This window comes from Oenanthe melanoleuca, chromosome 12 (assembly GCF_029582105.1).
Source record: "Oenanthe melanoleuca isolate GR-GAL-2019-014 chromosome 12, OMel1.0, whole genome shotgun sequence".
NCBI lineage: Eukaryota > Metazoa > Chordata > Aves > Passeriformes > Muscicapidae > Oenanthe > Oenanthe melanoleuca.
The window spans coordinates 17,719,630-17,733,779 of record NC_079346.1 but is presented as its reverse complement, the minus strand read 5'-3'; the positions used below and the strand labels follow the sequence as shown (position 1 = coordinate 17,733,779).

The window sequence follows — 14,150 nt, the reverse complement described above, 5'->3', positions numbered from 1 at the left end:
TAACAGTGAGTGAAGGAAGAGGTGAGAAATGGTGAAAATGGGGCTGAAGGAAGGACAAGGCTGTCCTGTGCTAGAACATTCTTAGCACAATTTCTTTGCCATGGTATGAATGGTTGGTTTAGCCCACAATTCCTGAGAGTTTAGATACATAAATATTTTATAAGGTTTAATATCCAGGTGCTTCTGAAGTAAATGTATGAGAAGGAAACTGAAAAAGCACAGACAATTCCATAGGGAATTAAGCTGGAGGTTGGGGAGAATTGAATTGCCAACTTAAAAGTTCCTTTAAGAGCTGCAACATCATTTCTTGAAGTCTGCTACAATATTTATCCTAAAGCTGTTTTTTCAGACTGTGGGATTTGGGTTTGTCACTGTGTTGAGGAGGAGGAGTTGAATCTGTTGTGATTTAGAACAGTTTGTGCTGTGCAATGTTGGGGATAAAATAAGAATATGAGGGATGAAATAAATGTGACAAATGCTGGTGGCATCAATGCATCCCCTCCCAGCTTGTTCTCAGTTGTTGGCTGTATATTAGCAATTTTACTCAGAAACCAACTTTGGGAAGTTGTCATGGCACAGTAGCATCAGTTCAGTGAGTTTGCTGATGTGATTAACACACTCTATCAATAGGAATCACTTGAATTGATTCCAAATCTTCAGAGCTCTTACTGCAGTTCAGTCAGATCAGACCTCGGTTAGACTTTCTAATTAGAATGTTAGAGGAGACATGTGAGTGTGTGAAGATGAGAACTTGATGTTTCTATTAGGATTTTGTGTGCTGACACCCTGCACTGGGACCTGTTTGTCTGCAAGCACTGCTGAGCTGAGCGTGTCCTAAACAACATTGCTCAATTCTGGCACCCAAAGGTGCAGGATCTATTTTCAACCTTTGTTATGCAACACAGCAAACCGACTTGTATCCCTTTTTTGTAGTTATTTGGTTTTTTTCTGTGAAACTTTGCAGCTGCTGGGTGTTTGATAACCTCTGGCAGTGCTGGGATATTGCTCCTGATGCTGAATCCTGATGTGGCTAATTGGTTTCTTTGGGATTGTCTTCACTGCACAGACACTGCTGACACAAATTCAATCTCCCAGCAAGCAAAGGAAAGCTGAAGTGAGCAGGCTTTAAACTGAGCTGCTTGGCCTGTCTGGGAGCATAAAATAAAACCCGAATTAGCTCAACAGAAGCAGTGCTGTTGAAATTCCCTGTGGTGTGATGGTTGTCTCTGGAGTTGGTCTGACTGCAGAGAAGCTCCAGCACATGCTCCCAACACCTCTGAGGGCTCAGTATTTGTTCAGTATGTGCAGAACCTGAGGAGAAAGTGGGCTATAAAAATCAATGTTACTGCCCAGCAGTAAATGAGAATGATCTGAGAATGGTGACTGCAGCAGGGATTGGGTTAAACTTTACAAATTCATGTTCCACATGGACACAGAGTGGGGAAAAAAGGAGGAATGTTGAGATGGGATACCAGAGATGGATTTTCTTGGTGGCATAAAAGTCCATAAAAATAAGAATTCAGGCAGAAGCTTTGGCAGGGTGATGTGAGTGTTGTTACACTCTGGCAGCACAGCTGATCTCCAATTTCTCTATTAGTGACATGAATTTACTGAGGCAAATCTGCTGCACCATGACAAAATAAAAAAGACTTCCTGGCTTTGGAGCTGGGAGGATTATTTGTTTAGGAAAATCAGCAGGCACCTGGTTAATGTTTTTTGTGTTCCCTGGGCAGTGATGTGTGCACAGGGAGAATCTGTTGGGATATCTGATATAACTCATGGTGAGTTTCCCTTTGGAGCTGCATCCTGCTGCTGATAGCTCTGAGAGGTGAACTTTGATCTTGGGATCATCTGCACTGCAGATTTCTTACTGAGGCTGCTGCCTCACCAGGGCTCATTCCCATGAACAGTAATTAATCCTAATTATTGTGAGGTTCGTGGATGTGGAGTCCTCATCCTTGTATTTGGTATGGGAAATTATGTGAGGATGTTTTCCTGGGAGCCAGGTCAGGCTGAGAGGGGTTTTTAGCTGAGATTAAGAAGCAGATTGTGCTCACTGAGATGTGTGGAGGCTCACAGGAAGCCAGGGATGTCCAAGAAGTGCAGCTCTTCCCAAAAAACAATATTGTGGTATCTGCAGTGCTGGGCTGGCAGATCAGATGTGCAGGCAGGAATTGGCTGCTTCTCCCTCATGTGGAGGGAAAATGTTTCACCTTCCTGTGAGATCAGAGCTTCCTCCTGCTCCCTGGAATAATGTGAATTTCCATCCTCATCCATAAAGGCAGACAGAGGAGTTTGCAGCCCCAGCAGGAGGAGGTGGGTGCTCCACCAGGGTTCCTTACATGAAGCTTCTCCCCTGGCTGGTGACTTTTAAAATCCATTGTCAGTGCGTTAACAGGTCAGACAGGTTCTGCCTGAAAGGAATATCCAGAGCAGGAGTTCTTTTATTTGTAATTACCAGAGTGGATGAAAGCAAGGTGTGGTGCTTGGGGAGTCAGGATCTGACTGGCTTCTGTGCCTTCAGGGAAATCTCATCTTCCTGCTGGATTTCTGCAGCTGCCACTGAGCTGGATGCTTGCCTCAGGTGAAAACTGGATGTGTTCGTGTTTGCAAGGCTCCTTGCAGATAGAAATTCTGTGCACATCATATTTCTAATCTATTGCCTGTATAAATGTTAGAAAATGCACCTTTTAAAAGTAAAAATACTGATCACGTGGCTTCGGTTTAGGTGCATTCTTCTCTTTGTATACAATAAAAAAATGCAGTAATTTCCTCCATTGTGTTATGGGTGTCTAAATATGTGACTTCAGAGAAAGCTCAAGACAGAAGATCTCTACATGGCTGAGTGCATGTGATGAATGGGACACCAAAGGAGAAAATGTATTTTGGCAGTTTTTATCCATCTACACTTTTAAAAAGTTGTTGTGTTCTGCCCAACCCAAACATTTTGGCACTTCATGATCAGCCTTCAAATATGTTCAGTTCAAAAGTTTTCACTAGTTTCCAGTTCTGAGCTTGTGGATTCACTTTGAGGCTTAATTTGCATGATTTTTTTTTTTAATGTTAGATTTAAAGGCTGAAAAAGAAAATAAAATTGTGTGCAATATCTTCACGTGCCCACAGGAGAAAAGGGCCTTTAAGAAAAGCATCAGCATTGCAAAACTTTGCAATATTATGGAGTTGCAACATAAAGAACCTGGAGGATAAAAAAAGGCAATACTCTTTAAAAATAATATATTTTAAAAATAATATGTTACAATATTTATCCTGAGAACTGATTCCTTTGGTGGTGAGGCTGCAGTGCCCTGCTTGGCTGGGACCCTTGTTGGTGCACGCTGTGTCCCCTGGGCTCCTCGTTCATCATCCCTGCAGCACACCAGCACCTCACACCAGGGATGTGTGTCTTTAACTGCCTGGCCCAGCCCAAACAAGTCATTTTCATATGACAGTTCAATTCCTCCAGCTTCTGGAAGCAACAAGGCCAGAATTTTTGGCAATAATCTGATTTACGTAATTAGCCCATCTCACCACCTACAGCTGGTTTGTTTTTTTTTGTTTTTTTTTTTGGTTTTTTTGTTTTTTTTTTTTGGTTTGTTTTTTTTTTTTTTTAACTTTCTTGAGAGCTGGGATTTGTTTATTTTTGTTTATTTGTTTATTTTATCTCAGTGGAGAGCTGCTGGGACCATTAGGACTTCTTCCTCTTTAGCCACCAGCCCTGTCACAAAATAATGTCTTTTTTACCCTTTCCTCTGGAATGAGGTGAATGTGAACTCCAGTATACCCAGGACACCTTTTTCCAGCTTTTTGGAAAGAAGGTGGAATTTCACTGAGTTACAGAAGCAAACATTGGGTTCATGGATTTGAGAGCACTTGTAGCTCTAGAGAAAAGAAATAAAAGGTCAAGAGGAAAAGGACCAAGGGAGGGGGTACTCTGAGAGTGTGATCTGTTACTTCATTTTTGGGATTTCCGAATCCCATGACTGGATATCTTTTGGTGCTGTGTGTGCCTTGGTCTGTCCTGTGGCTGGTCCAGAGAGAAACCAGGGAATTTTAAAGCCTGGGTCATGAAGAATGAATGTTTGATTGGAAAATTGTGGTGAGACAGAATGGGGGGCTCTGGGTAAGGTGGGATTGATGGGAGAAGTTCTTTGTTCAGGAAGAGAGGGATGAGTTTAGGGTGGTTGGAGAACACAGCTTGAGGAAGGTTTTTGAGATTGTTGGAGAGAGAGAGAGAGAGAGGAGCTTGTAGGTGAGTGAAAGGGAATGTGAAAATGGAAATATTTTAAAGGCTGAAGAAATTTTGTGGATGTTGTGGAATATTTGTCACGTTTGGGAAATGCTGAATTTCAGTAAGTGAAGGGGTGGTAGATGTGAGCCTTGGGGGGAAAAAAACCTGATATGTACCCACAAATCTGCACATCCAAGGTTTTTTTTTATGGTTAAAATTTGGTAGATGTGATCCTTTCCTCCCTGCCTCTGGTTAAAAGTGAGTGCTGAAAGATGACAAAGCTCAGGTTGTGGTCACTGCCAAGTCCTGCAGCACCTGGGAATCCTCATGGCCTTGAGGACAGCCTGTGCCATGGGCAGTGCTCACCAGAGGGAGATTTTCATGACTTTTTGGTAAATTAAAAGCCAAAAATTTGGTTTAAAGAACAGTCTCTGCTTTTATAGGTGGTGAGTGATGGTTGTGTGATCTCTAAGAAAAGCAGGGTGGAGCTGGCAGAGGGGAAATGGGAATGGCACATGGGAAATGTGAATATAGACTTTACTGGTTTGTCACAAAGCTGGAAGTTAATAACAAATAAATGTCTTTTTAAATTCAAAACATGAAAAATACCCCTTCCTTTTTTCCATTTCTTTTTGGAGTGAAAACAGCAAAAGCACAATAGAATATCCTAGTGTTGATTCCATTGAAAATCAATTTTGGTGCGGAATTTTCAGCACTCTCTAGGTTTCATTTTTGGAAGGAAAAATGCCTTGTGTACCTGTAGAACTTGAAATGGGAAATTTGATCCATTGGAAAAAGGGTTTCAGCTTCCATTCAGTGCCAGTCCTTGTCCTGGCTGGAGAGCAGCAATGTTGGAAGGTTGTGGTTTGAAACAGGGAAAAGTTTTGTGATGACTTCTGTGAGGATTTCCCCTATTATTTCTCTATTTCTGAGATAAAATTTGTACTTATGAACATCAAGGACATCCTCTGCAGGATTTAGTGGAATTAGGACAATTTATAATATTCCACTTGTGTCCTACAGAACCCTGCATGCATCCACATGTGTGAATAAATAATATATAATATTATATATTTATATTATAAAACATGCTCTTCATGTATTAATATTTTAAATAATGCAAGGGTGTTGTTCTTTTTCTTGTTTTCTTTGTTCTTTTTTTCTTCTGTTGATCCAGAGGATACCCCTCAGCATCCTGAGCAAAGGTTTTTGGTGTAGCTGGAGTTTTGTGAGCACAGCAATTTGGGATGAGAGTGTGTTTAAGGTGTGGGGTTTTTTGGTGTGGTCAAAAATATTATTAAGGTCAAATACTTTTGAAATAATAGAGAACAAGACCCTCAATTGAAAAAAGAATAGCCTTAGAGCTTGAATGAAATTTCACTTTAATTTAATGGAGTAGGTGGCAAGTTACATAATTGGGTTTTGCAATAGCTACTTATTAATATTTTAATCTAAAATTTAGGATAAGTAATTGCTGTGATGTGTAGAAGCCAAAATTATTCAGTTTCATAAGTTGTGATTGATTTTTGTGCATGGGACAGCATTGGGATTCCTGGTTTTATCTCATTTCTAAGGTGATTATAATTATTGGAATATTCAGTCTGTGTGCAAACAAGGTCAGCTCCATAGATTTACATATGTTGATGTCTAAGCTCAATTAAATCTTGTATATTTATACATAAAAAAGCATATTTCATGTCTTGCCAAGTGAGCTATAAGGGGAAATGTTTTCAAAGACTTTAGCAATCTTCGAGCTCTCTGCTTTATTTCTAAACCCTGTAATTAGTGGCTGCTGGAGACTGGATTTGCTTCTTCTCAAAGCTGAGGGATACACACAGTAATTTTGAAATCTAACCTCTAAACATGGTCTGGCTCCTAATTTTCCTAAGTTAAAAGTGGTTAAGATGCCCAAGCATCAAGCTGACTTAAAATTGGCTTTTTTTTTTTTTTTTTTTTTTAAGTAATCTCTTTTTAATTTTTTTTTTTTCCCCTCTCATTTCTCATATTGAAAGAATATAAAGTAATTTTTTTGCCCTGCTAACATGATATCAGGGCATGGCAATGTTTGCATCTGGAGGCTCTGGTGGTGTTTGAGACTCTTTGTAGTTCAAGCTGAATTATGTTTGTGATTATCATCAACCCTTCAGAAATTTAAATTAGTATGCAAATAACAGGAAAGATTATCAAGTTTTTAATTAGCACATAACAATTTTTCCACCCAGATAAACTAGATTTATCTGTTGTGTGCTGTAGCTGCATTTTTGAAGTGTTCTCAGCCCAGCCTAAGAAAACAAAAAGAGAAAAACACCAGCAAATTGAGAGCTGCAAGGTACCACTGAGAAATGGAAAATATTCTTGATGAACCAGAGGCCTCACCCAGCACCTCTGTGCCTATTTTATATATTCATCCAGAATTAAATGTGGTTTTTGCAAAAAAAACCCTACATGGGAAGTTTTGTCTGTGTCCTGCCTTGGATTCTGCCTTTCCTGGCCCAAACTCCCACCTGAAAAAGGCTGTGGAAGGACAACAGGTGTGTTTAGTTTGGGGTGGGAGGGAGATGATTCTTGCTGGTGAGGGCAGGTTTTAATTAACCAAAAGCTTTTTGAGATGATAAATACTTGGAATATACTGATCTGGTATGAAACAGCTGGTCCTAAATGGCTCAATATTTACAAACAAGTGATCTGAAGTTTTTATTTACCATCATGGTGAGATGCTGTTTAAAAATGTGTGTCCCTAAAGAAGGGAGTAGTAAAGAATAAGAATTGTAGTAAAGAATAAGAACTGCAGTACAGCAAGACATTTTTTAAAAAATAATGATAGAAAAAAAAAATATCCATCTGCTAGTCCAGACAAACCATTACCATCTATTCCAGGGCCTTATATGTGCTTGCAGCTCTAGACATCCTTGGTCTGTATTTTTGGTTTCCCTGGCATTTTGTTCAGTGGGGATTCCTGTCATGAGTTACCCAGCACTTTGTGACACTCACACACTCATAAAGAGATTTCCTCTCTAGGTAATGCTGTGTTCGGGTTTTTTAAGCAGCATTCCCCAAGTTTAGGTTATGACAAGAATGACAGAATACACAAATTATTTTGTTACAAGTCAATTTTGGGTGTAAGCTTCCTATTTCAGGCTTGAGAAGCTCCAGTGATAATTTAAAAAGCATCTTTTGTGTTCTCTAATGTCTGGCACGTTTTGGAAACCTTTAACTAGGGGACAGGTAAAACAGGAAGGCACCAGCTTGAGTTCAGAGATGCTCTACCTGGTGGGGCTTGCTTTAATTATTGATTTATTTTAAGGGAACAGGTAGTTTGGTGTAATTAAACTATTTGCAGTGCAACTTCAAGGAGAATTTTTGGTTTGCTTTTCTCCTGTGAAATGCATTCTGACAGAAATATAAGAACTGGGGTGGTGAGAGCAGCAGTGTTGCAGTGGGGTGTGTGGAAAAGGAAAAGCCTTTCCCTTCAGGCACATCGCCACCTAGCAACCCTCAACTCGAATTTGCTCTTTTCTCAGGGAAAGAAAAAAGGTAAAACCTGTTTTGAAATGTTCTTGCTTTATTTCTCCACCTCCTCCTTGGTGTGCATTGAGGTTTCAGTAGGTGCCTGTCTGACCTGAGGAGCTGCAGCTGGTAATTATCTACTCAAAATTGGAATTATGCTGAGCAGCACTGTGTGGCCAGACATATCAGAGTGTGTCTCACCTCTATAAAGATATTTTTTTCTCTCAGCTGCAGAACTGGGTGCTGTTTCAGTAGTTGCTCTCTCCTGATGATCCTGATGGGTGGAATTTCACTTGTCTCCATCTGCAGGGTGGATTCTCAGCCAGGGTTGCCCATTTTCTCCCTGGAAGATGTTGTGGAGTGCAGGCACCAAAGGCATTTTATTTTCTCAGGCTCTTCAGCACTGCCTGAGAGCAGAGGGGGAAGGTTGAGGAGAGCAGAGAAAAGGCAAAGAAGAAAAAAGCAGCTCCCTGTGTGTTTGTAATGCTCTAAAGCAGCTCAGTGCACATTCAAATGCTCCAAAACTCATATAAACTGCCAAATCTGACATCATAGACTTGATGTATTAAGAATTTTTTCCCTATAAAAATCCAGGTGAACAAATAACATATAGTTGTAAGGATTTACTTTTACATTAAGTCCTGTTATTGACAGTGGTGATTTACCTGCTGTTTTTGCTTTCCTGACTTTGCTTTTTGTGCCTTCTGAGGTGGCAGGACATTGCAGAGTGCAGGCTGAATTTGCTTTCTGTGTTGAAGTGAGGCAGATCCCTGGGAGGATGAAGCCTGTCCCTGCTCTGTGGGATAATTAGAATAAAATCCCGTGTAAATCCCCCCGAGCCCGTGGCTGTCCCTTTACCTCTAGAGGCTGCTGTTGTGTTAAAGTTCAGTGGCTTCACACCAGAGCCCAGATCTGGGATTCACTGCCAGGAGCAGGGAGGGTGCAGTCCTAGAGGAAATACTCCAGACAGTGAGAGGCAGAGATGCCTCAGCATGGCGCTGTGTTTGCAGCTATCAGGCTGTAGAAGGGGCTGCTGAAAACCAGCCTCTTCTTTTTTTCCTCCTTTCTTTCCTTTCCTCCTTTCTTTCCTTTCCTCCTTTCTTTCCTCCTTTTCCTTGTCTCCTTTCCCACTGATGCACTGATTATTAGTTTCAGTTCAGTGGAAGGTCTCTCAGACCCACAAGCAGCAATCTGAATTGAGAATTTGCTGACAGGAACCAAGTACTTTACAGTGACCCTGGCAGTATTTGAGGTTAATGTCTGCTGGACTTGGATTTGAGCTGATTGAATTTTCTTTTAAATAAAGTTTTCCTAAGAATGGATTTTGGGCTTAAAATGCAATATAAGAGATGCATTTACATAGATAATTCTCCCCACTCTTCCACTAGGCATTGCCTTGTTTTCAGCTTAGATATTTTAATTTAGAAGTTTATTAGTACAGTTTATTAGTATTTATTGTGAAGCACATTCATTATGCAACATTTGACAAGTCCAATCAGAGTTTGTACTGAAATGCTGAAAGCCATTCACCTAACAGGGATCATTACTGCCTAAAAACCTGCACACCAGTGACTACTGGTCTAATAAAGAAGAATTAACTCCTTTATTGGTGTCTGGACAGCACTCCTGAGTAGTCAGTGGTTTGTGGACAACATCCAATCATGCTTTTCCAAACAGCTTGAAGAAATATGTAACTTTGAATATAGAGCAGAATTCAAATTGGACTCAGAATTGTAATGTTCATGTGCACCCTGTCTTGTAGAGCACTGCTCTAAAGGAGTTTAAATAGTGTTTTCTTCCTCATCACCTGCACCTCCCACAAAAATTTAAGTATTTTAAAGTGAAAAAAATTGAATACTTATCTTCTTGTCCTTCCCAAGCACCCAATAAATGTATTGCATTCATTTGAACTCAGGGATGCTCTCTATGTTAAAAGCTGTACATATCAAAATACTGTCCCCAAAATTGGTGAGCAACTTGCCCTTCATGCTGAAGAAAAGTGCATCTCTTTTTTTAATGTAGTAGGTGTGGATTTTTATTGTTGTTTATATCTTAAAGGGCTCAGATTTCTCTTCATGTCTTTATTAGATGGCTGTTTTAATTTGATGGATTGGTGTAGAATATAGACATGTATGAGTATGCACAATATGCAAAACTTCTTGTGCCCTGGTTAAGAATCACCATGCACTACTCTTTAATAAAAAGATATTTCTCTTTTTAGAAAATATCTTGGGCTGCTTTGGTCTGTATGGTAACTTTTGAAAACAACTGCAACTTTTTATTAGATACCATTTAATAAATGTGCTGTTATTTCAGCATTGTGTATCTGAAGTGTGGTGAAACCTTTTTTACGTTCTAGGCAACCTTAGAGTATTCATTAGACACCAGCAGCAACTTTAAACTACTTGTTTTTGCTGAAATACCCAAAGCATTCAAGCAGTAACTCTCAAAGTGCCATCACAAAGTCTCACTCTGTGGGTTGCTTATGTCATGTCATCCCTTCCCCTTCTCTAGCAGAGAGGAGAAGTTCTCAGGGTGGAAATTAAAGTGTTTTAGTGGTTCTGCCTTGTGTGTACCGTGAAGATTCCTATCCCAGATGGGCAGGGTGAGCTGTGCTCCAAGCTGAAGAGAGCAGAAGGAAAATTAGGATTCTATTAGACTTCAGGTGCTGCTCAGCCGCAGGAGCTGCCGTGCGATGCCCATCAGGTTCGCACATGCTGCAGCCGCCCAGATGTTGTTCCCACATCTGTCTGAGCAGCTCCGTGCCGCAGGCGGGGCTGCAGGAGGCTCAGCCACATCCTGCGATGAGAGCAGCGCCAGGCTCCATCATCATCATCATCATCATCATGGCCGGAGCTCCGGCAGCTGCTGAGAGCCAGAGCCCGGAATGTTTAACCACTAACAGCCCTTAAAAAATCCGCTCCGGCCCGGGCCCGGATGGAATCGCAGCAATGCGTGCGATGCCTGTTTGCATGCATAGCGAGAAACCTTTTTAAACTATTTACGCACAGACGACACAGACGGGGAAATGGCCACTGCCTCACGCCTTTGAATTGCCCCTGTCATTCCTGCGATTCCATTTCTCATTCCTGCGCTGCCGTGGCTGCAGCGCCGCGTTGTTTCTCGCCGTAAGGGGAGTGAGGAGAGGCAGAGTGAGTTTGCAGCGAGGCCCGGCCCGAGCAGGCCCCTCACGCCGCCTCCTCCTCCTGCCGCCGCTGTTTCCTGTGCGAGCGCTCTGACGCGGCCGTGCCCTCCCTCTCTCCCTCCTTCCCTCCCTCCTTCCCTCTCTCCTCCTCTCCCTCCCTCCTCTCCATCTCCGTCCCCCGGCCGGTTCGCTCCCGCCGGGCCCTGCGCTGCACAAAGCGGCGGCGCCTGCGCGGGGCGGGCCGGGCTGTGAGGGCAGCGGGCTGGGAGCGGGGCCCGGCGGGCAGTGCCGGCCACTGCCGCTGTCAGCGCAGCGGGCTGCGCGCTGCTCCCTGCCTGCCCTGCCCCGCCGATCGCGCTTCGCTTTAACGCTCTTAGTTTTTAAATTTTTTTTTTTTTTTAATTATTTTCTTTAAACTTGGAGGAACGCTTGGGAAGCCCCCGCACGGCTCCGCTCCCGCCCCGCAGCGCGTTGCCCTCGCACTCCCCGCGCTGCCGGAGCCGCTCCCCCTTCCCGAGCCGCTCCAGGCTGGGCCTCGGCTGGGCTCTGGAAGCCGGGAGCGCCTCGGCACCGTCTGCCTCCCCTCCCGGAGCCGCTCCTCCCCGCCAGCCCGATAAATGCTGTTTATGAGGATGGACCTGTTGAACTACCAGTACTTGGACAAGATGAACAACAATATCGGCATCCTGTGCTACGAAGGTAATAGTGCCTCGCCACGGGAAATGCGTGGTGCCCTCGCACGGGGAGGGACGGATCCCTTCCAGGGATGGATCCTTCTCCCAGCGGCGCTCGCCGTTGTTTGTCAGCGGCGATGTTTTTGGAGATCGCCGGCGCGGGACGCTCCGCGGGTTGTTGTCAGAGCTTGTGTTTCAGGGCAGAGATTTCTTTCTTTCTTTCTTTCCGCGCGATTTTTTTTTTTTTTTTTTTTTTTTATTTTTTTGCACAAGTCGCGTTTTCAGCTCTTACTTTCCCTCGCCGGGGGGCGGGCGGGGGTTTGTCCGTGTGGGGTTTGTCCGACTGGGGTTTGTCCATCTGGGTTTGTCCAGCCGGGGTTTGTCCGTCTCTGCCGGACACGCGTGTCCGGGGCCGAGTGTCCGGCGTGTCCCGCGGGGCCGTGGGCACTGTCCGGCCCCCAGCGCCGCCCCGGCCTTACACAATGCGGTGTCCGGGGCAGGGGCTCGCTGCCCTCACAGCCCTCACAGCCCTCAGAGCCCCTCAGAGCCCCGCTGGGAAGGCGCCTGAGGTAACCGGGCAGAATCACTTCGTTCATCCCCGCGGAGTTTTCTCTACGTGCGGCTGCGAGAAGCGGTTATGGCTTGGAGAGAAAGGCACCACTGAGCTAATTCGGCTTGGCAGCGGGGCTGCTTTTGCTGTAGCCACACACAAGCTTGCTTTTTTTTTTTTTTTTTTTTTTTTTTTTTCTGATTCAGCAGGAGCGTTTTCCATGTTCGTTCGGAAAATAAACTTGCTGGAGTTGTCAGGAAAGAAACAATGAGCAGCGTGCACAGGCCAAGGAGATGTCTGTTCACACTGCTCAGAAAAAGGGCAGGCCAGAAGCCAGGCAGCCGAATCTCACTTTGGAAATTACAATCTTTTCTGTCCCTGAACCAGCATGGCCACATTTCTTCCCCTCAGGAAGTGGAGGGGCTCCCTGTTGTACTGTTAATATCTTTGTTTCTCCTTTGTCTTTCCTGCACAAATATATATATATTCATTTGGATCAAGCTCTTTTACACAAAGTTGAGCTGAATAATACAGAGATGGAGTTCCATGGAGTTGAATTCCCAACTTCTTTCTTATCCCATGCTTTCTTTCTTAGGGCAAGAAAACTCGTTTAAAAGAGACAAAAAAAAAAAAAAAAAAAAAAAGAAAAAGGAAAACAACTTTCAGGATCCTTCAACTTTTTCATTTCAGGATCCTTATCCTTTAATTTCTTCACTGCTCTCTGCAGTAATTAGTGTTTTCTTTGGAAGCTATTGATAACTTCTGATGAAAACCATGGGATTTTATGCAAAGCTTTATTTATGTAATACATCTTTCTAAGTGTTTTGTTGACTAAGTTTTGTTGCTCTGTAGTTTTGGCTCATTAGTTCAATTCATTGTAATTATGCCTATTATTTATGGAAGATTCTTTCCAGCCCCCCTTTATTCCCCACCCTTTTCTCCAGTAATTGTTATTTAACCAGATCTTAGCTTTAATAGTTCAAAAGCAAAAGAACAGCTTAAGGAATGCACTCTACTGGAGCAGTTTTTGTTTAGGTTAAACATCTGTTGCTATTTTCCTTATTCTGGAAGTTAACATTTTTAACACTAAAATAAACACACACAAAATGAAGAGAAGGAAAGCAAAACTTCAGTGGTGTTTATAGTGAGGTGTTTATATCCCAATGGTTTAAAAAGTGTAAACACTGGCAACATCTGCTCTGAACTCAAAGGGTGTTTTAGAGATGCCTACAGATCTTCCAGGGCTCTGCTATAGTATTTATTTTATAAGTGAGTTGTGTCAGCAGTGATGGGTCTTGTCTTTCCAGGGACACTGTTGCAGTAGTAACTGTATTGACAACAAAACACCCTTTCAACTCTATTAATTAGGATTTATTGAAGGCCACACTTGAACTACTTATAAATTGATGCCTTCCTGAAAAGTACTTTTGAAGATGTAGGATAAGATAAAAAAATACATTGTGTGGTGGGAAAACAGGTTTGACATTTTGGAGGAAACAAGGATGTGCCTATAGGCCTCAGGAAATAGATGGGTTCCTTGTTCCTTTAGATTTTCTCTTGAAACATTTGTTTTTGGTTTTTGAGGTGATTTCTCTGCTGGTGAGATGTGTCACTGTGTTTTATGAAGTTTACTGGTGGTTTTACTCTTCTGGCACTGGAACTGTTGGATTTGCAGCAGCCTGTGGATCAGAGATGTGTTGATACCATAGAAATAGGAAAAGTTCCTCCACTGTGTGCATTTGGCAACCCTTGAGTTCGACATGGAGCAGAGGAGTGTAATTTGCATCCCTGCTTTTTCTTGCCCAGCAAGAGTCACAGATGGCAATTTGTTATCTGTGAGCTGCAGGCTGCTGAGTTAATGCCAGCCCTGGAGAGCCTTCCCTGGCTGGGAGGGGCAGGAACCTCCCAAGAACCTCAGCTGTGTCTTCATCTCAATCTGCTCCTAAATTGTGCCATTCATGGTCACACTCCTGCCACAGAGTTTCCAGTGTAAATACTGTCCGGGTGCTGTTTAGTTCATTAAACACATCTCTGATTTTGGCCTCC

General features: G+C 43.0%; 1 protein-coding gene across 3 annotated transcripts in view; it reads left to right on the top strand.

Moving 5' to 3' along the window:
* Positions 1–14,150, top strand: part of VGLL4 (vestigial like family member 4) — a 77,665-nt gene that overhangs the window by 17,415 nt on the left and 46,100 nt on the right. The window contains exon 1 of one of the 3 annotated variants that reach the window (XM_056501667.1): positions 11,076–11,579. The exons of 1 other annotated variant lie outside the window; for it this stretch is intronic. In XM_056501667.1, coding sequence (XP_056357642.1) covers positions 11,498–11,579 — 82 coding nt within the window. In that variant the 5' untranslated portion in view covers positions 11,076–11,497. Of the gene's footprint in view, positions 1–11,075; positions 11,580–14,150 lie in introns of those variants that run through there. One more of the 3 variants, XM_056501666.1, reaches the window with a different exon arrangement.